Genomic DNA, 22,986 nt, shown 5'->3' with positions numbered 1-22,986 from the left:
GACCATTTCCTCCTTCAATATCACAATTCCTTCCTTTGATCTCCACTAATCTCTCACATTCCTGGAGCCTCATGTAAGACTATATATATATATATATATATATATATATATATATTATTATTATCATTATTATTATTATTATTATTATTATTATTATATTTTATTTTTTTAAGCAGAGTTGCTCTTAGCAAACAGTCAGTGTTCAGCTTTCATTTGCCAGACTGCACCGACTGTTAAAATGAATGTGGACATTTGCTGGTTGCTATGGGAAGACCCTAGATCTGGGGTGCACAACCTGCGGCCTTCAAGTGGCCCATTACAAAGAAGGAGATTATAATTATGAAGGATTATAAAGTCTATTCTCTATCTGACTCTATCACTCATTATCCTCATTGGTTGTTTGTACAGTTAGAACTACTGTAGATGCGCCAGATTGCATTAACCCCTTAAGAGAATAAGGACCTTGCCATTTTTCACCTTAAAGGGTTTCTACCACCAGATTTTGAGATTTTTCGCTGACTGACCCTAGCGATCTGCTAGTGTCTGCACTACCTAACAGTGCTCTTGTATCACCTTTGTCTGCTGCCGTTAAGCTTAAAAACATACTTTTATTGATATGCAAATGAGCCTCTAGGTGCTATGGGGGCGTCTTTTCAGCACCTAGAGGCTCCGTCTACTCACTATTTCTGCCGCCCACCGCGTCCCTCCAGCCCGCCCCGCTCCTCTTCATTGACAACCAACCTCACTCCATCTCTAATTCCAGCACCTGCGCCGTGAGCTTCTTTATTCGGCGCAGGCGCAGTGACTGTCGGACCGCAGTGAAGATGCCGGCGCAGGGAGCGGTCCGACAGTCACTGCGCCTGCGCCGAATACAGAAGCGCACGGCACAAGAGCACTGTTAGGTAGTGCAGACACTAGCAGATCGCTAGTGTCAGTCAGCGAAAAATCTCTAAATCTGGTGGTAGAAACCCTTTAAGAACCAGGTCATGTTTTGCAAATCTGACATATGTGACTTTATGTGATGATAACTTTAAAACGCATTCACTTATCCAAGCCATTCTGAGATTGTTTTGTCGTCACATATTGTACTTTATTTTTATTTATAATATTAAAAAAATACCAAAGTTGACAAAAATTATGGAAATTTCGGAAACTTCAAAATTTTTATTTCTCTGCTTTTAAAACAGATAGTGATACCTCCTAAAATAGTTATTACTTTATATTTTCCATATGTCTACTTCATTTTTGGATCATTTTGTAAATTCCATTTTCTTTTTTTGGGACGTTAGAAGGGTTAGAAGTTAGAATTTTTCAGAAAATTTCCAAAACGCACTTTTTAATGACCAGTTCAGGCCTGAAGTCACTTTGTGAGGCCTACATAATAGAAACCACCCATAAATGGCCCCATTTTAGAAACTACACCCCTCAAGGTATTCAAAACTGATTTTACAAACTTTGTTAACCCTGTAGGTGTTCCACAAGAATTAAAGGAAAATGGAGATGAAATTTCAGAATTTCACAGTTTTGGCAGATTTTCCATTGTAATCCATTTTTTCCAGTAACCAAGCAAGGGTTAACAGCCAAACAAAACTCAATAATTATTACCCTGATTCTGTAGTTTACAGAAACACCCCATACGTGATGATATCCATTGACCGGGCACACGGCAGGGCGCAGAAGGAAAGGAATGCCATTTGGTTTTTGGAAGGCAGAATTCACTGGAATAATTTTAAGCTGCCTTGTTACATTTGAAGACCCCCTGATGCACCCCTAGAGTAGAAACTGCAAAAAAGTGACCCTATTTTGGTAACTACAGGATAATAAGGCAGTTTTGTTGGTACTATTTTAGGGTACATATGATTTTTGGTGCTCTATATTACACTTTTTGTGAGGCAAGGCACCGTTTTTATTTTTTCTTATTTACAATGTTCATCTGACAGGTTAGATCATGTGTTATTTTTATAGAGCATGTTGTTACGGACGCGATAATACAAAATTTGACAAAATTTTTTGGTTTGTTTCAGTTTTACATAATAAAGCATTTTTGAAAAAAGTTTTTTTTATTTTTTGGGCGATTGTCCTAGGTAGAGTCTCATTTTTTTCGGTATGAGATGACGGTTTGATTGACACTATTTTATGCTGCATATGACTTTTTGTATGCTTGGTATTACACTTTTTGTGATGTAAGGTGACAAAAAAAATTCTTTTTTGACACACTTTTTATTTTCTTTTTTTAAGGTGTTCACCTGAGGGGTTAGGTCATGAGGTATTTTTATAGAGCAGGTTGTTACGGAGGCGACCATACCTAATATGTCAACTTTTTTTGTTTATTTAAGTCTTACACAATAATAGCATTTTTTAAACAAAAAAAATTCATGTTTTAGTGTCTCCATATTCTGAGAGCCATAATTTTTTTTTATTTTTTGGGCGATTGTCTTTGGTAGGGTCTCATTCTTTGCGGGATGAGGTGACAGAGTGGTATGATTTTGAGGTGCGTATGACTTTTTGGTATGACACTTTTGGTATGACTTCGCTTGGTATGACACTTTTTGTGATGTAAGGTGACAAAAAATGGCTTTTTTTAGCACAGTTTTTATTTTTATTTTTTACGGTGTTGACCAGACGGGGTGGATCATGTGATATTTTTATAGAGCAGGTTGTTACACACGCGATGATGCCTAATATATCATTTTCTTTTTTTTTATATATTTTTTACAATTTTATATGTCTCTTTTTGAGGGAAAGGGGCTTTTTTTTAAATTAAAATTTCAACATTAACAATCCCTGTTTCAATGCAGCACAATACATCTGTAATACACTGATAGTTTGCCTATGAGACCCAGCCTGGGGGCTGGCCCTCATAGACCTCCGTACATGCGGGCCCCAAGGCCTTGGAATGGCTTAGGGCTGCCATGGCAACCATCGGGTCCCCGCCACCGCAGCACGGGGACCCGATGGCTAAGGAGAGGTAGCGCAAACCTCCTATATGCCCCGGTCAGCGCTGACCGCGGCATATGAGGGGTTAATCCACCGGCATCGGCGTTATCACCAATGCTGGTGGATGCAGCAGGGATCCGGCTGTCAGTAACAGCCGGATCTCTGTCGCTGATCATGACACCGCACTTAAGGAGGAGGAAGGACCGCAGGACGAGAATTCTCATCCTGGAGCGCAAAGTACCGGCGATTTAGGTCCTTAAGGCGTTAATGAATGTCACTTCTTTTTTCCACACCACTATTTTTATCAAACTGCTTTCAGAGAATAAAATATACCGTATGAATTACCAGATGGTTTTTCCCATCGAAATCAATGGAAGGTGAATTGATGCGCTTTCTGTGCCGAAAAATCTGTTGAAAAATCACAGTCTGAACTTATCCTTACGGTGCTTTTGCAACGTGAAAAACGGACAGCGTGCTCCCCATGAGAGGAGGGGGTGCCAGGGGTCCCTTTAATGTGTTATAAGAGTTTTTGTTGTGACGCCAGTTGCATTTCAGCAACGAGGGACGGAGTCCCCCTAAGTAGATGGTACCCAGGTGTATGAATGCCAAAGTGCTGTAAGGGTAGCCTATGGTGTCCCTTTAGATGTGGCTGCGCAAGTGTCACGGTGCTCTTACCTGTATATTCTGGAACCCCAGGCTAAAGCAGTGCAAATAGGGTGAAGAGTTAATGAAGGGGATGATGAAAAGAATGGAGTCCAGACTTGTAATAAAGTTGATTACAGCTTTACTTTGAATAAATTTGCATCAAAAAACAGTCTTCCAACTTTATCTTGGTCACCAGCAGGTTTTAGCATAAATTCTGGCAGGCAAACACATTCGGCTCTGCTACATCTGTGCTCTCTTTATCTCTGCTGTGCTATCAGGATTAAATAGAAACTTTTCCTTTCTGCTGAACTTAGCTTTCTGTAGTCTGACTCTATCTTTATCTTTCTCTGTATCTTTATCTTTGTCTTTATTCAAGGGATCTGTACTTACGACTCTGGAGACATTCAGCTTTGGCCTCCGGCTACAGCAGAGTTGAAGGTACTCTGGCTGGCTCTAGCAGGACTCGTCCAGCAGGGACGAGGGCCTGCTGCCTTCCCCATGCAGGGGGTAAGTTCAACTGCTCTGCACTAACTAAAACTCCTCCCTCTTTAGAGAAGGCTAGAATGGACAGAAGGTTCCACTCTAGGTAAACTAGCTCTGCCATTGTTGCCACCATCTGCTGGAGAACCAGGCACATTACACTTTAACAGTCATAAAATCAAAAATACAAATACACATTATGCAGGACCTGGGAATAAATACACATGATGACACAGAATCAACCATAGGAGATAGTAGAGGGGCGCAAAAAGGTGGTAATGCCACTCTGGGGAGTTACCCTTCACCCTAAGAAAATTTCTGTCACTGAAAATCAGTTCCATTCATTTGTTTAGATGAATGGAACTTCACAAACAGCTGATTGGTGGGGACCCCGGGTCTCAGATCCGAGTATGATAAGATGTATAGAGAATAGGTCATCAGTTAAAAAGTCTCAGAAAACCCCATTAAGTAGGTTTAAGTAAAGAAAGAAAAGGAAATAAATGCTGCAGTAAGATTTTTTTTTTTGGGGGGGGGGGGGGGGGTAGGTTTGGGAATTTTTCTTTTATGGAGGGGGACTCTGGATTTTTTTCAGGGAAAGTAGGAGAAAGAAATGTTTTTGGGGATGTTTTAGTTTTTTTGTGGGGGTTTGCTGACAAGTGACAGCAGTATAGGGCCGTGCTTGACTTTTCGCCTTTCTACGGGCTCTTTTTCCAGAGAATCTTTAGATTTCATGTTTTTCCTCCGGGATTCGCAGACGCTGAAATAAAAAAGAAGACGTATCAGTGATCTACTGACATGTCAGCCCTGGATGGAGTTTGGGAACAGATCCTATTATCAGTCTCCTGTCATTATACCCTTATGGTGTTTCACATGCTTCTCTTAAACTATCCCCCGCTGGTGTCAGATGGCCCAGACCATGCCACTGCTATGGGGCTTAAAGGGCTATTCCGGTTTATTACAAGTTGCCCGCTATCCACAGGGTACAGCTGCTCAGCTCCCACAATGCGTGATGGATGGAGCCTTCAGTCCACTTTATAGTTTTTGGCATGGCTGGCCGAAACAGCTGATAATTGTCGATGTTGGTTGTCTGTCCCCCGCCCCCCCATGTCTAAGTCCTGGAACACCCCTTTAATATTCAGCATAGTGTCAGTGATGATATTTCCTTACTTGCCAGATTGTAGATAATTTTGCTGACTGGCGCTTCAGAGTCCAGGATGGTGGTGCATGTGTACTGGCCAGAGTCCTCCATCTGGATGCTCACTGATCTTTAGACAGGGCTCCTGGGTGACTTTGGGTACATTTTGATGATGCTGGAGAGATAATATGGAAAATTGTTAGACACTGATATGTCAGGAAAATTTCTAATCTGAATTATTGGTATCTTTGTCATAATCACTGAGGGGTTTTCTGGGATTACTATGGTGTTTAACAGACATGTTCATGTAGTTGCTTACCTAATGTACCTCTGGAGTCTCCGGACCCGTTTCTGGAGTCTCCGGACCCGTTTCCACCATGTAAACCAATCACTCTGGTTTCCATCCTGTATGTAGCACTTCCTGTTGCTCTATCCAACCAAACCCATGATGCAGGTGATTGATGGTTCTCCACCTGTTCTTCTATGATGTCCTCCACCGGGATTTTGTCTCTATAGTGTTATATAGAGAATGTTCACCAGGGCCGTAACTACCATAGCGGCAGACCATGCGACTGCTATGGGGTGGAGGGCAATAGGGGGGGGGGGGGGGGGGCAGTCTTAGTTGGATTTTCTCCTCTTCTAATGGAGGTGAAAACTTGGTCAGGACTCTACCCTCTAAAGGAACAAATGGCCCAAGAGTCATTGAAAAGGGTTTAGGCAGAAATCCTTCTGTCCTGTGTGGGAAGCCAGGTGTGATCCTTGCTATGGGGCCCTTACTTCTCTATGTACGTCACTGCTCCTGCATATAGGGGTGTCAAGCTAGAGAACCCTCAGAAATAATATCAGCTAGAACTCCCTCATAACAGTGCCAGCCAGGGTGACCCATAAACAGTACTATGTATAACTAGTATGCAGTAAGCTCCTAAGCTCCCCCTAGTGTAGCTGCAGGCATTCTGAATGTTATGTGTTATATCTCTCATAGAGAACTAAGGGCCCCATAGCAAGGATCAAACCAACACCCCCCCTCCCCCTTTCCCACATGACAGAAGGGTTTCTGCCTAAATCCTTTTCAATGACTCTTGGGCCATTTTTTCCACATTTGCTAAAAGTTGTTCCTTTAGAGCAGGCATCCTCAAACTGGGGCCCTCCAGCTGTTGCAAAACTACAACTCCCAGCATGCCCGAACAGCCTACAGGTATCAGCCTACATCAGGGCATTGTGGGAGGAGTTATAGTTTTACAACAGCTGGAGGGCCGCAGTTTGAGGATGCCTGCTTTAGAGGGTAGAGTCCTTACCAAGTTTTCACCTCCAGAAGAAGAGATAATCCCAACTAAGACTGGGCCCCATAGCAGTTGCATGGTCTGCCGCTATGGTAGTTACGGCCCTGTCCAGGGGATTTGAACTTTAGATAAAAAAAGGTGTTCAATGGTGACCATTCCCTTTAAGTAAAACTTGTAACATATTCATTTAAATCTCTGCCGTTTCTGAGGTCAGAGGCCAAGTGGTTGGGCTTATCAGTGACTGACAGCTATCTAAGTATGCACATTTATTCAGTGAAGGCTGTCAGTCATTGATAAGATGGCCGCAAAAAGAAGAGATTTAAAGTGGTTGGCCCATCTCATACATCCATACAAATCGCTAGGATATGCCACCAATGTCAGATAGGTGGGGGTCCCACCTCTGGGACCCGCACCTATCTCTAGAACAGAGCCACGCAGAGAGTGCACTACGCATGTGCGACATGCTCTCTATTCCCTTCTGTGGAAGTTCGGAAAAGAGCCGAGCAAGCGCGGTCACCTCGCAATTCACCTCTATGGGACCCATACCTATTTGCCATTGGTGACATATCCTAGCGATGTGTGAGATGGGCCAACCCCTTTAAATGAATAAATGACAAGTTTTACTGTTTTTCACCAAATGATATATCAATCTGCTCAGCTCCTCCTGCTCTATAACATGCTGCCTGCAGATTACACTGCATTTCATGGTGACAGATTCACTCTAAGTAAAGGACAAGGAAAGATGACACATTTTCTTTTTTTGTGATTTTTGTTCTTTAGAGTACAGTAGATCTTTCCAGGGATTGAAGAGGTTAAGTAAATCTGCTCTCTTGCATGATTTCCCAGCGTATATTCCCATTCACTATTGAAATGTAAATTCCAGGGCTGCAGCACTGAATATGGGCCACTTTCCCCCATTGCAGCCAGCCTCCTGCTTCTCCTCGGACTCTTCTGTGTCTATTGTCCTGATCTTCTGTTTCTCCTCTCTCCTTCTCATGCTTATCTCATGGCTGCAGAGCATCTGCTGGTTCTCTGTGAAGAAGCCAAGTTGTGTGCACTTTGTAAAAGTGTTCCACATCTGCGCTCTCTCTTGAGGTGGTGAAACTTTTTTTTTCTTCCTCTTCTCTTTCGTCTGAGCTTTCGTCACTTTAAAAAAAAAACTTGTAAAGAGTCAGGAACTCGCCTCCTGTGACTGAAGACCCTGAGAACAGTGCAGGCCAGGGGCTTCTCTAGGGGTTGCAATCACACCTTGGCCCTAGTGCCTCAGAGGAGCCAACCGCTGGCTTGTTCCATAGAAGGACAGCAGTACATGTGACATCTGGAACATGCAGAGGTTTGGAAGGAGTGGAGAGCATTACTATGGTCTGTTCCTGCCTCGGGGCTGTGTTGTCACATTGCCTTGCCTCTTTTTTTTTTTTCTCTTGATGTAAAGCGTGGGAGCTCGCAGTGTAATCTGTCATCAGCAAATACTCAAACTCACGTTGACCATGAGGACTCTCCGCAGGTCGAAATTCATGAGTTCGCCTAGCCTCAGTGACCTGGGCAAGAGAGAGCAGGCAGCCTTGGAAGAGCGAGGGACGCAACAAAAGCGAGCTGGGTCCAACGCCACTTGGAACAGGTAAGACCCAAATCAAAGCGTTATGTCTTCATGCATGTAAATATGTAGAGTGCTGCTTAAGTAGGAAATCTTGGATATAACGTGAACCCTTCCTGCGTCTGCGGTAATGACCCAACGTTATAGGAGGGAGGGATACAGACTCTCGGAGTAGATGAGTTTGGCGCAATTCATGGCAAGGTGGTCCAGTTTTAGAGAAGAGGGGGATTTATTTGGGGGGATGTATTTTAGGATCACTTGTGCAGCTGGATGAAGCGAACGTGATAATGATGTTACATCAAGGAATTGTTAATCAGCCGATTGTAACATGTATTCTGAAAAGAAACTCAAATAAGGGAACGGTAACATTTTCCTAGTTATATGCGCTGCTTTGTTATATAAAAGTTATCGTTTATTTCATATGTAGCGATAGAGTGCGAGATAGTAGAAGATAAAGAGATAGAAAATAGATCAATATATGGACAGGTAGATAGATTGATATTAGATAGATAGATAGTTATATGGATAGATAGATACATAGATAGATAGATAGTTATATGGATAGATAGATAGTTATATGGATAGATAGATAGATAGATAGATAGATAGATAGATAGATAGATAGATAGATAGATAGATAGATAGATAGATAGATAGATAGATAGATAGATAGATAGATAGATAGATAGATAGATAGATAGATAGATAGATAGATAGATAGATAGATATGAGATAGATAGATAGATAGATAGATAGATAGATAGATAGATAGAAAACTGGATATCTAAAAAATGGTAAGGAGCTGAAACATCGATTTAAGGCTACTTTCACACTGGCATATTGGTTTCCGTTTGTGAGATCCGTTCAGGGCTCTCACAAGCGGTCCAAAACGGATCAGTTTTGCCCTAATGCATTCTGAATGGAAAAGGATCCGCTCAGAATGCATCCGTTTGTCTCCGATCAGTCTCCATTCCGCTCTGGAGGCGGACATCAAAACACTGCTTGCAGCGTTTTGGTGTCCGTCTGACGAAACTGAGCCAAACGTCTTGACACACAATGTAAGTCAATGGGGACGGATCCGTTTTCACTGACACAGTATGGCACAATAGAAAACGGATCCGTCCCCCATTAACGTTCAATGGTGTTCAAGATGGATCAGTTTTGGCCATGTTAAAGAAAATACAAACGGATCCATTCTGAACGGATGCATGCGGTTGTATTTTCTGAACGGATGCGTTTGTGCAGATCCATGACGGATCTGCACCAAACACGAGTGTAAAAGTAGCCTTAAGTTATATCACGTGGAAAACCCCTAAAATATGTAGAATGTCAGCTGGCCAGCTTCACTGGTCGGGGTAGAGGAAGGTGATCTCCAGGTTCTGCCCTATGCTAGATAAGGCTAGATAACGATTGTTACCTGCCAGGGCTTTCAGTATTGCTTGACCACTCAGCCATTTAACCTTTCTTGGCTATGTAACTATGTAAAGCTCATTTTTCCCTCGATGGTGAGCTGATCACGTGGGGTCCAGATGCTAGAGACCCTAGTGATCAGCCATGATTTCTGGATGAAGTGTCTTGCGTTTCTATACTTCTCCCTGCAGGGTATAGTACAGTACATGGTGCCCATGGAGGCCAGTAGGAGATCATGTAAGGGTACGGCCATGGGTTTCTGGATGCAGTTTTGGAAGCCAAAATCAGGAGTGGATCATAAAAATAGAGAAAATATAAAGAACAGATATGACTTCTACTACTTTTTTGGAATCCACTCCTGGTTTTGACTCCCAAAACTGCGTCAGGAAACCTTACTGTCTGATTGTACCCTAATACATTGTTTCTCACTTCTGAGCGGGGCATATGGACAGGGGTTGTTCCTAAGTGGACATCCCCTTTAAGTAAGTTAATTGTAGGGCATCACTGATGAACGTTTGTAGTTGAATTGGTTTTTATGATCTTTTTAGTGATCTCTGAGCTTTGACCAGATTTACATACAGACCTAACCCTTCACAAGGTCAAAGTTCAGCCCCTTCTAATCTGCTGGCAATGGGCAAGGAGTCATAAATAAAACTTACACAGCTATGATTATGGAGCAAAGTGCAACGTAATACTTCTGTTTGCTCTTCTTTATCTATAGACCATTCCCCCTCACATCCAAGCAGTCAAAACCTCACCATTCAAGTCTGAATAACTACGAAAATGAGCTTCATACTGGAGACCAATGCACACGCTCAGTTAAAACCAGACTGATGTAGCAGAGCTGAATTTGTCATGTTAGGCTGGGGCAATTTTGGCCGCAAAACTAGTCGCACGACCAACAATCGCTGTATAGCACTGAAGCTATTGAACTGAATGGGGTTGCAGCGTGACTTGCAAGTTGCTGTGACAGCAGCACTGTCGGATATTTTGGGATTCTGCAGTCTAGGCAACTTGTGAGGTCATTACTGCACTGCTAATTGGTCATGTAACCTTTGTTACACCCAAGATTGCCATGTAGTCCCATCCTAACCGATCTGGACTGAATTGTGTCTACATTGTGATAAGATAATGCAGTCTGCCTAACTGCAGTCCTATGTAAAACAACAGACAGGGAACTGTGATGTCACGTTAAGTTGTGCAAAATGACAAATTCAGCTCTGCTCTATACATATTTCCTTCTCCATCTGTTTTTGAGTATATATTACAGTATTTTATTTACCAGTAATCTCACACAGTGGATAAATGGCTCTCGTAATAGGATGCCAGTTAGACTTGGCAGCAACCTACAGCTACGTACCACAGCTCCTTGGCATTGTCAGGGCTGCAGACAGATCTGAATCGTGTACATGTTGTGTTGTCTGGAAGGCTGGCGAGAGGGCTGCTTTGCATTCAGATGTTTGTAGTACTGTAATAATGCTTAGGATGAATTCACACTGCGTTTGCAGCGTTCATTTTCTCTATACCTTGAAATAGCATCCATAAGACCCATTCACCCAAAAAATGGTTGTTTGGCTTCCACTGGTCTGGAATATGTCTGTATTCCTCTCCTACCTGTGAACAGTGATGTCTGCTCCGATATTTCATACAGAGACGGTCGCCGCCAGTTCTGTGAGAAGGTTTGTTAGACCTTCTTCTCTACCTCTTGCATGAGGTTCTTTGTTTTGATTTCACTTTGTCATCTCCTTTCCTTCTCCCAGCTGTCACCTATTTACACTAATTGTCTCCCTTTATATTCCCTCCCATACTGCCTCACTTTGCGGTTTATACTTCTTCCTGGATGAGTTGTTCACTGCTGGAGGCTCCTACTGCTGATTCCTCAGATAAGTCCTTTTCCTTTATTTGTGTTTCCTTACTGGCTTGATTCTAGGTGACCCTGACTCCGTCCGTATTAAGTGCAGGGAGCTGGTGGTCGTGTCCCCTCACTATTATAGGGTTTTCAGGTGTCACACAGTATAAGGTACGTGGGCATGCAATTGTCTACCATAAAGACCTTTGCATGGGCATAGCAGTCAGGGAGAGCTCTAGGGGTTTTATGGGGCTCACCCATATGCTCCTTAGTTTGTGATCAAGCCAGTCGGATGTTTATTTATAAGTTCCAGCTTTCTGCATCACCATCCGTGACATTATAAACCGCCATAACCGTCTTAAGCATGGATCCGGTTTCAGCCTTGATTGACCGCATGCAAGGTCTTTCGCTGGAGGTAGCAGATCTCCGTAAAACTGTGTCTCAGTTTCAGGTGACCGATTCTGCTGGCGTTCATGGAGTTTGTTCCGAGCCTAAGATCTCGCTTCTGGATACGTTCTCCGGGGGTAGTGAGAATTTTGTTCACTTTAGAGAGGCTTGCAAACTCTATTTTCGCCTACTTACCCATTCCTCTGGTGATGAGGAGCAGAGGGTGGGGATCATCATCTCGCTGCTCAGGGATAGCGTTCAGTCTTGGGCCTTTTCGCTGCCGGTGGGAGCACGGCCCCTCCGATCGGTGGATGAATTTTTTGTAGCCCTGGGGCAGATATATGATGACCCGGATCGTATTGCTCTGGCTGAATCTAAACTGCGTCTTTTATGCCAGGGTAAACAGTCTGCAGAGATATGTGATAAAAAGAAAAAGAAAACAAAACGAGCGGCACTCACGGTTGATAGGCAGGTAACTTTATTCCATGGCAGGAGGGGGGTGCAAGGGTTGCAGATACAGCAGCAAATAAGCAACAGCCGTTTCGCGCGTGTATGCGCTTCTTCTGGCTTTCCAACACTGAAGCGGTCACGGCACCTTCTTATAGTGCACAGGAAGCCGCATCATCGCAGTAATTTGCTTAATTACTAAGTAATCAACACCTGGCCTCTCAAGAGGGAGGGCAGGGATTACAGTCAGGCGGGACCTCTTCAATGATGTAAGGTGCATATGTGAACATACATAAACCAATAAGAACAAATCAAATTACGAAAATAGAAAAAATAGATATGAGCGTATTTTTGTAATGAACCACTCTTGCTTATTGTATTTTCGTAATTTGATTTGTTCTTATTGGTTTATGTATGTTCACATATGCACCTTACATCATTGAAGAGGTCCCGCCTGACTGTAATCCCTGCCCTCCCTCTTGAGAGGCCAGGTGTTGATTACTTAGTAATTAAGCAAATTACTGCGATGATGCGGCTTCCTGTGCACTATAAGAAGGTGCCGTGACCTCTTCAGTGTTGGAAAGCCAGAAGAAGCGCATACACGCGCGAAACGGCTGTTGCTTATTTGCTGCTGTATCTGCAACCCTTGCACCCCCCTCCTGCCATGGAATAAAGTTACCTGCCTATCAACGGTGAGTGCCGCTCGTTTTGTTTTCTTTTTCTTTTTATCACATATGCTCACTGCAGCTACAAGCTGAGCACCTCCGTGAGGCACCACTCCTCGGCAGTCGCATCCTGACAATTTTAGGTTTGGTGTAGTGCCACTGGTTATCTGCTCTACATTTTACATGAACAGTCTGCAGAGATATATTGTTCAGATTTTCGGAGATGGGCAGCTGATACTGGTTGGAATGATGCTGCACTCCGACTCCATGGTCTTTCGGAAAGATTGAAAGATGCATTTGCTTTTCATGAGAGACCAGCCTCATTAGAATCTGCCATGTCTCTAGCTGTTCGTCTTGACAGGCGTCTTAGAGAGAGAGAGAAGACTACTCCTTCCTGTCATATTCAGTCCAAGGACAGTGGGGCTGTCTCATTCAGTGCGCAGGGGTCTCAGTCTCTCTCAGTCCCCTCTGAGGAGGAGGCCATGCAGCTGGGTTTGCTTGTCTCTGATAGTAGAGAATTCAGCTCTCAGAGGAGGGTTTGTTTCTGTTGTGGGGGTATAAATCATTTGGCTAATGTTTGCCCCTCTAGGAGATTCATGGAGTTTTCTGAGGGTAATACAAGAAAAACAAAAAGCAAAAAACCCTCTAAAAACTTTCCATTTGCTACTATTGGCAAGGTTGATGCGGAAATTGAAGGTTTGCCGTTTACTTGTAGTTCCCATTTTCTCCTACCTGCCAGGGTGGCGCTAGACAGCAAGAACATTGTTTGTGAGATTTTTGTAGATAGTGGAGCAGCTGTCAATCTCATTGATAATCAATTTGCAATAACGCATTGTTTCCAGGTATGCACTTTGGAAAAGGATATAGTTCACAATATCCGTTTGACTGTGGGTGACGCTCATGTTGAGGATATGTCATGTTTCGTCTTAAGCGGATTACCTACTCCTCTAGTGTTGGGGCTACCCTGGCTCACTAAACATAACCCCACCATTGATTGGCAATCAAGGCAAATAAATGGTTGGAGTGAGTTTTGCAGAGAAAATTGCCTCACAGCGTCTCTTTCAGAGGTTTCTACCAAGACTGTGCCATCTTTTCTCTCTGAATTTTCGGATGTGTTTTCCGAGAGTGGTGTCCAGGAGTTGCCCCCGCACCGGGAGTACGACTGCCCTATTAATCTCATCCCAGGCGCCAAACTGCCAAAATCACGTTTATACAATCTCTCCCAACCTGAAAGAGTCGCTATGCGTACTTATATCTCTGAGAGCCTGAGAAAGGGACACATCCGACCCTCGAAGTCACCTGTTGCCGCTGTTTTTTTTTTTGTTAAGAAAAAGGATGGTTCTTTAAGACCTTGTCTGGATTTCAGGGAGCTGAACCGTATCATGATTCGTGACCCATATCTGCTTCCTCTGATCCCGGACCTGTTTAACCAGATTGTTGGGGCTAAAGTTTTTTCTAAGTTGGATTTAAGAGGGGCATACAACCTGGTCAGGGTCAGGGAAGGGGACGAATGGAAGACGGCCTTCATTTCGAGAATTTGGTTATGCCCTTTGGTTTGATGAATGCTCCGGCCATCTTCCAACATTTTGTGAACAGCATTTTTTATCATTTAATGGGGAAATTTGTACTGGTGTATCTAGATTACATTTAGATTTTTTTCTCCTGATTTCAAGACTCATCGAGACCACCTACGTCAGGTCTTGCTGATTCTGCGGGATAATAAATTGTACTCTAAACTGGAAAAATGTGTGTTTGCGGTTCCGGAGATTCAATTTCTTGGTTTTCTTCTCTCCGCTTCTGGTCTTCGCATGGACCCTGAGAAGGTCAGCGCTGTGCTTGATTGGGAGCTTCTTGAGAATCAGAAGGCACTGATGCGGTTTTTGGGTTTTGCCAATTATTACAGAAAGTTCATTTTGAATTATTCCTCTGTTGTTAAGCCACTCACTGATATGACTAAAAAGGAGGTAGATTTTTCTTTGTGGTCGGTAGATGCGCTTAAAGCCTTTTCTACTATCAAAGAGAGTTTTGCTTCTGCTCCCATTTTGGTACAACCTGATGTCTCTCTACCGTTTATTGTTGAGGTGGACGCTTCTGAGGTGGGTGTGGGTGCGGTCTTATCTCAGGGTCCCTCTCCTGCCAAATGGCGACCGTGTGTCTTTTTCTCAAGAAAACTCTCCTCTGCAGAGAGAAATTACGATGTGGGAGATAGGGAGTTGTTGGCCATAAAATTAGCTTTTGAGGAATGGCGCCATTGGTTAGAGGGAGCCAGACACCCTATTACTGTGTTTACAGACCATAAGAATCTGGCCTACTTGGAATCACCCAAGCGTCTGAACCCGAGACAGGCCAGATGGTCTTTGTTTTTTTCTAGGTTTAATTTTGTTGTTACATTCCGCCCTGGGGTTAAAAATGTGAAGGCGGATTCCCTGTCACGTTGTTTTCCCGGGAGGGGGGAACTTTGAAGACCCGGGTCCCATTTTGGCTGAAGGGGTGGTCGTCTCTGCTCTTTATCCTGATTTGGAGGCAGAGGTTCAGGCAGCCCAGGCAGCGGCTCCTGATCTTTGTCCCCCTGGGAGGTTGTTTGTGCCTCTCGCTTTACAACACAAGGTTTTTAAGGAGCACCACGATACTGTCCTTGCTGGGCACCCGGGGAGTAGAGCCACAGTGGATCTCATTGCTCGGAGATTCTGGTGGCCGGCTCTTCATAAGATGGTTGAGGGTTTTGTGGCAGCCTGCGAGACCTGCACTCGTGCCAAGGTCCCTCATTCACGGCCATCGGGTTCTCTCCATCCGTTAGCCATTCCTTTCCGTCCTTGGACGCATCTGTCCATGGACTTCATTATGGACCTGCCTCGTTCCTCGGGGAAGACTGTGATTCTGGTAGTAGTGGACCATTTTAGCAAAATGGCGCATTTCATTCCCTTTCCTGGGTAACCCAATGCTAAGACGCTGGCGCAAGCGTTTGTTGATTACATTGCTAAATTGCATGGCATTCCTTCAGACATCGTTTCTGATAGGGGCACGCAATTTGTTTCCAGATTCTGAAAGGCCTTCTGTTCTCGCTTGGGGGTTGTCGTTCTCTTCTGCTTTTCACCCGCAGTCGAATGGTCAGACCGAACGCGTCAATCAGAATCTGGAGACATATCTGCGCTGTTTTGTGGCGGCGAATCAGGAGGATTGGTGTTCTTTTTTGTCCCTTGCTGAGTTTGCTTTAAATAATTGTCGCCAGGAGTCCTCTGATAAGTTACCATTTTTTGGTGCATATGGGATATGGGTTTCATCCGCAGTTTGGGACATTCTCTGGAGAGGGGTCTTCTGGTTTACCTGATGAGGAGAGATTTTCCTCGTCTTTGTCATTTATTTGGCAAAAGATTCAGGGTAATCTAAAGAGGATGAGTGAGAGATATAAGCATGTGGCGGAAAAGAGATGTGTGCCTGGTCCAGACCTGAATGTGGGTGATCTGGTGTGGTTGTCTACAAAGAATATCAAACTGAAGGTTCCCTCCTGGAAGTTGGGTCCTAAGTTTATTGGGCCTTACAAGATCTTGTCCGTCATCAATCCCGTTGCCTTCCGTCTTGATCTTCCTCAGACTTGGAAGATCCTTAATGTTTTTCACAGGTTCCTATTAAAACCTTATGTCCAACCCACTGTACCCTCCTCTTTGCCTCCTCCTCCGATTGTTGTTGATGGTAATCTTGAATTTCAGGTCTCTAGGATTGTGGATTCTCGCATTATCCGCGGTTCTCTCCAGTACCTCATTCATTGGGAGGGTTATAGTCCTGAGGACAGGATGTGGGTCCCAGTGGCGGACATTAAGGCCACTCGTCTCATCAGGGCTTTCTATAGGTCTCATCCTGAGAAGGTGGGCTCTGGGTGTCCGGAGTCCACCTGTAGAGGGAGGGGTACTGTCACCGCCAGTTCTGTGAGAAGGTCTGTTAGACGTTCTTCTCTACCTCTTGCATGAGGTTTTTTGTTTTAGTTTCACTTTGTCATCTCCTTTCCTTCTCCCAGCTGTCACCTATTTACACTAATTGTCTCCCTTTATATTCCCTCCCATACTGCCTCACTTTGCGGTTTATACTTCTTCCTGGATGAGTTGTTCACTGCTGGAGGCTCCTACTGCTGATTCCTCAGATAAGTCCTTTTCCTTTATTTGTGTTTCCTTACTGGCTTGATTCTAGGTGACCCTGACTCCGTCCGTATTAAGTGCAGGGAGCTGGTGGTCGTTTCCCCTCACTATTATAGGGTTTTCAGGTGTCACACAGTATAAGGTACGTGGGCATGCAATCGTCTACCATAAAGACCTTTGCATGGGCATAGCATTCAGGGAGAGCTCTAGGGGTTTTATAGGGCTCACCCATATGCTCCTTAGTTTGTGATCAAGCCAGTCGGATGTTTATTTATAAGCTCCAGCTTCCTGCATCACCATCCGTGACAGAGACATCCCACAAAATGTATCTTTTTACAACAGTTTAAGGCTGTGGCATATACCCCACTTCCTGACGAGACACATTTTCTATTTTTCTTTTTGTATGTGCAGCTTCAAGCTGTAACTTTTATTTGTGTTTGGTTATATACATTTTTGCTTCTTTTTTCATTGATGTAAATGCAGTACCCCAGAACAGGGTAACTGGGTATCTGCAAAAGGTGGATTGTTATACTGTTATATAGTTAATTGAAATGTTCTGATTTGTTGTTTTTTGACTCAGTAGTATTGTATGGATAAGTCAGGGTTAATAACCGTTTAGGTTGCTAGGAGATTGAGCTATGTCTATCTCCTGGTCAGTAGAAACTGAGTGCTAACTGAGGAGGAGAGAGGACCTACATGTAGTTGCTCCTCAGGACTGAGCCTAGGTCCCAGAGAACCATCATCTCTGAGACAGCTACAGTTAAGGAAGCAGAGTTATCCAAAGTGCTCCAGAGAGAGAAAGAAAAGGAAGATTAGAAGGTCCAGAATTCGCAAGGCTGTGCACTGGAGCCAGTCAGCAAAAGGTACTGTGCTTGTTTAAGGCTGATAGAGACTTTGCTGCTGTGAGGAGAAATATTGCCAGTGCAACCTTCCACAGTTTGAGAGGGTCTGGCCAGCCATTTCTTAACCTGTGCCCCTTAGTCCAGGAATTACAGAAGATTTACAAGAACCTCATTGTGAGCCTAAGGTTCTGCAGAGGGATTTAAGAAGGATAGAGAGAAGAAATACCACAACTTCATCATTGTTGCTATTCATACATTCCTGTTGAGGAAGAATTGCACTGTGATTTGCTTGCCTGCTGTGCTTTGATACTGTTGGATATACTACTACTCCTATTCTGCACTTTATGTAAAAACAGACTTATTTATTTCCCACCACTGACCTGGTTATAGACTCCGGCACCATCCACCGGCCATTTCATCTGCATCCACCCTCCTGCCTTGCACCCTGCCAGGGGCAGGATCCCCAAAACCAGGGTGTGCCTTGGAGGGAAGAAAAGGTGTGCCCCCCTGTCACTTCACGGCCCTAAGGCTAGGGCTACACATGTGTCGCGCGACATTCATGTCACACCAATGTCGCGCAACATTTTTTGTAATCCTAGTCAATGGTGTTGCACTGCGAAATACTGCGACTGCGACACAACGGTCGCCAAGAAATTCTTGGATGTATTTTTTGCTACTGTGACAGTCGCAGTGTGACACAATAGAGTATCATTACAATGAATGTCGAGCAACATTGGTGAGATATGAATGTCGCATGACACATGTTGCCGTGTAGCCCTAGCCTAAGGGGTATTGAGGAGGATTGACATTGTGATCCATGTGTGCACTCATTCTTGCCAGAGCCACTACCACTCTCATGCTCCTCTCGTTCCTTCTGGGCTGCCACTGCACAAAGGTGGTTATCTTATGCCATTTATATTATAGTATTTTTGTTTTTAATTTCCTTTTTAAAGTTTTTTTTATTTTTCAAAAATATTTACAGTGGAAATACAGCCTCCTGACATACAGAGCTAATATGAGACTGCTAAGACCCAGCAGCTCATACAGCTACCTGGGACCCAACAATCACAGGAAGAGGCATCACCTCTGCCTTATCTGTGTGCACAGAGCACATTGGTGCAGTAAAAAAACATCTCTGTCTTCTCCATGGGGACAACAGGCTCCCACTCCAGCAGCTCCACGATCTCAATGCAGCTGCCAACTCTGCAAGGACATTCTGGAATGTCCTGGAAGGGATGAACACAGACTGGCCATTATTATCAAATCTATGGGCAGTCAGAAACAGGTTAACCTTTTTTTTAAAGATGGAAGCCTATGCCATTATGTTAATACACATTGACATGCATTGGAGCCATCCAGCAGAAGAATACAGTACATCGAGAAACCCTCCTGATGTATACCTCCAACCAGGGGCATTGCTAGGGTCTGAAAACATCCGGGGCAGAAGCCCACTGTGTTGAAATTGCACATTAAAGGCATGCTTAAAGGGGTGTTCTGGTTTACGCAAATGAAGTGCAGTACTGCAGTCAATATATAATACAACATTCGGTAACTTTCCAATATCTGTTATGTTTCATTTACTTACCACTGCAGAAATCTTTGCTTGGGCCCTTTAATATTGATGGGACCCTGGGCAACCCCACAGATCATCCGCCCCCTCTTTGTACTTTTTTTGCTGATCCGCTACTTGCGGGCTGCGCAGGCATGAGTTCAGTCACTTCGGTGCGCAATCCCGTCCTGTGGTGCGTGATCCCGTGAGACCCGTGACCTCCCGCGGCGGGTCTCGCGGGATCACGCACCGCAGGACTGGATTGTGCACCGAAGTGACTGAAATCATGCCCGCGCAGCCCGCAAGTAGCGGGTCAGCGGAACAAGTACAAGGGGGGTGGGGTGATGATCTGTGGTGGGTTGCCCAGGTCCAATCAATATTAAAGGGCCCTGGAATAGCCAAATAAAAATGCTACCAGGCCAGCATAACATTCGGGGCACTGGACAAAACATCCGGGGCTCAAGCCCCGAATGTTTTGACCTAACGACGCCCCTGCCTCCAACATACTCTGGTTGAACAAACCCCATTACAGGAGAGGAATGTGACACCAGTGAAATGTGATATCTACCACTAAATGTGTGTGCGATCACATAAGGGTCCTAGAAAACACTAGATGTTCTGCACTTGCTACATTGTTGCATTACGACCTGTTTGGAAATATGTTGTATATTGCATATTAAAGTGGTTTTCTCATTTCACGTAAATAAAACTTAAAGGGGTTTTCCAGAATTTTCATATTCATAGTCTATTCTCAGGATAGTTCATCAATATGAGATCGGTGGAGGTCCGACTCCCAACAGCCCGGCCAATCAGCTTTGTGAAGAGAACCCAGAGCTCTGTGAGTGCATAGCCCTGTTCCTAGGTCGTGTGACGGTACATGTATCAATCACATGGCCTAGTCGCCGCTCATTCCCATTCAAATGAAGGGGCTGAGCTGCAATGCCAAGCACAGACGCTGTCAAATGGCTCCTGGGCCTCCTGAAACAGCTGAGATCCCAGGAGTCAGACCCTCACCAATCTCATATTGATGACCTATCCTGAAGATAGACCATCGATTTGAAAACCCTGGAAAATCCCTTTAATCAATGAACATTAAAAAGTTCTGCAACATTCTAATATACCTTTAAAAGATCTGTGCTTGCAATCAGTGAATAGGAACATTCTTGTTTGCATCCAAAATGTAAAAACCTGTTAGATTTACTGCTTCTCACGGTTGAGGGTTCGGTACAATTGTATGCAGTCTAGAAAGTACTCTGTGAGCTGATTACAACATGTGTTTTCCCTGCACTAATAAAGCAAACTATCAGGACAGGAGAGAGATTTGTGCTGCTGATGTCTTCATCTCATAGAAGGTTACTCAGACCAGATGTAAGTGCATCAGATCCTGTGCTGTGCAAAATGTCATGTTTGTATGGGGTTTTCCAGTCACTGGATGTACACTAAATATAAATGTCCCCATTGACAGCACACACCAGGGGCCAGAAATGTTTTGGCACGCGAGCTGTTGTGAAACTACAACACCTAGCATGCACACTCGCTCTGCTGTTCTTATAGCTCCCATAGGTGTGAATGGAATATTCTGGGAGTTGTGGTTTTGGAACAGCTGGTGTGCTGTAAGTGATGGTGAGGAATTGAAAATCAAAGTATATTAGAAAGTTACAGAACTTTTCCTTATGAGGCTGAACAACCCATTTAGCTATTACTTTGTACTGGTGCGGGTTGATCTGTACATTCAATGCATTGGAGGAAGGCAGCTCAACTATAGGACCCCACCCACTTTTACAGATATTCAATTCATCTGGACAACATGCATAGCATACAGATAACCCAAGAGGGTCATGTTAGGTGAACAGCTGCTGGATGAACTATACATTTGGTGCATGAGCAGAGCAGCTGATATAAGACTGTATGGCGGTCATAAAGCAAAGAACAGATGACTTATCTTGGACAAATCTACAGCTGAGAGTGCTGGCTACTCTTCTAGAGTAATAGGCACTGTGGGGGGTGGGTTTTCTTATAGTGATACAGTATGACCATTGTACAATAGTTTGATCCTTGTCCATGGCTGAGGCAATATTTCCTTAGTATCATAAGAGAGTTAGAAAACCCCCCTAACCTCATATTGCCTTTTTCTGTCTGTGAGCACTATGTGCAGAATTCTTAGTCAGGGGTACACCATCAATGAGGCCTGGTGAGGCGATCGCGTCAGGCAGCACCAGGAAGGGGCAAGAGGGGGGCAGCGGAAGGGCCATGGGCAATAAGCACTTTTATTGGGGTAAAGGGTTTAGGTTAAGAAATTATCATTGGGGGGGGGGGGGGGGGGCCGTTTCAGTTTTCACCTCCGTTAGCAAAAAGGCTAGGTGCACCCCTGTACCCCTGTTCTTAGTCCATTCTATAGTATGTGATGCAGTTTCAGTCTGTCTCTCTTGCCTCCTGGTTATGATAGGGCTTTCCCCTGTCAGATTATATGTCACAAACCAGCGAGTGTGGATCCACTGTGCCACGTTTCCTACCTCCTCTAATGGCGTTGTCTAAGTGAACCACTCGATCTTCACAGTACCCCAGATGGTGGGGATACACTTTTCCGAGGGGAACACCAGGTCGCTACCTCTTGAGGAGTATTGGTACACCAGGCAGCTGGTCCAGGCGGACCGAGAGGTACCTGAGGTACAGACGTAGTCAGCAGGCCGAGTCGTAACCAGGAGCAACAGTGCAGGACCGAAGGATGAGGCAGAGGCGAAGTCAAACAAGCAATAGGTCAAGGCAGGCGGCACAGGTAAAGGTCAGGCAATCCGGTTTGGCAACAGGAGAGTCAAAGCGAGCAGACAGGGATCAAACAGGTAGCAGACTCCAGGAATACAAGTACGAGTCAGGTACACAGAAACACAAGCAGATAAATCAGCAACCTTAGGCCTCATGCACACGACCGTTGTTTGGGTCCACATCCGAGCCACTCACTTCAATGGGGCCGCAAAAGATGCGGACAGCACTCCGTTCCGCAAATTGCGGAAAGCAACATGGGCGGCTTCCGTTTTTTCAGTTTGCGGATCGCAAAAAACGGAGCGGTCGTGTGCATGAGGCCTTAGCAGGACACAAGGACCTTGACGCTGAGGCATCTGGGAAGGGGGCTGAGACACATATATGTGCAGGAGGGCCAGGATTTGTCAGCGTGGTCACATGATCTAACTAATAAAGCACAGGAAGTGACGCACGCAAGGCCTTAAGGAAGTGCTGCAGGGAACAAGCAGCAAGCATACTGTGGCCAGGGCTAAAAGGAGACTGTGGAGCGGATCCCATAACAACAGTACCTACATTGACAGAGCCCAGGACTGCAGCTGTGAATGGGGAAGCACTGGCAGCAGATCACCGCTGAACACGATGCCCGGGACCGCGGCGGTAAGCAGGGAAACAGCGGCGCACAGCAGCCGTTGTTACATCTTACAAGCAGTAGGCAGGAGCAAAAGTGTGATACACTGGAGATTCTGCACACAGCACTAAGAGAGAAAGGCAATGGGAGCCATGAGGGTTTATACTGTAATTCTGCAGCTAATCATTGCAGAGACTCATCTATTATATCACTGCAGTCCTGGCCCCTTACATAGAGCAGAAATAGTATCTTTAGCAGTACTTCATGCA

The 22,986-nt window shown here is 44.6% G+C and overlaps 1 protein-coding gene across 7 annotated transcripts in view; it reads left to right on the top strand.

Annotated features, from left to right (window-relative positions):
* The window catches only part of PRR5 (proline rich 5), a 121,090-nt gene that overhangs the window by 61,821 nt on the left and 36,283 nt on the right, over positions 1-22,986 (top strand). For all 7 annotated transcript variants that reach the window (XM_040439154.1, XM_040439149.1, XM_040439150.1 and 4 more), the window contains one exon: positions 7,982-8,095. In XM_040439154.1, the coding sequence (XP_040295088.1) occupies positions 7,982-8,095 (114 nt within the window). The remainder of the gene's footprint in view (positions 1-7,981; positions 8,096-22,986) is intronic.

This window comes from Bufo bufo, chromosome 1 (genome assembly GCF_905171765.1).
Source record: "Bufo bufo chromosome 1, aBufBuf1.1, whole genome shotgun sequence".
NCBI lineage: Eukaryota > Metazoa > Chordata > Amphibia > Anura > Bufonidae > Bufo > Bufo bufo.
The sequence above is the reverse complement of the archived record's forward strand: the minus strand, read 5'-3'. Positions and strand labels throughout refer to the sequence as shown.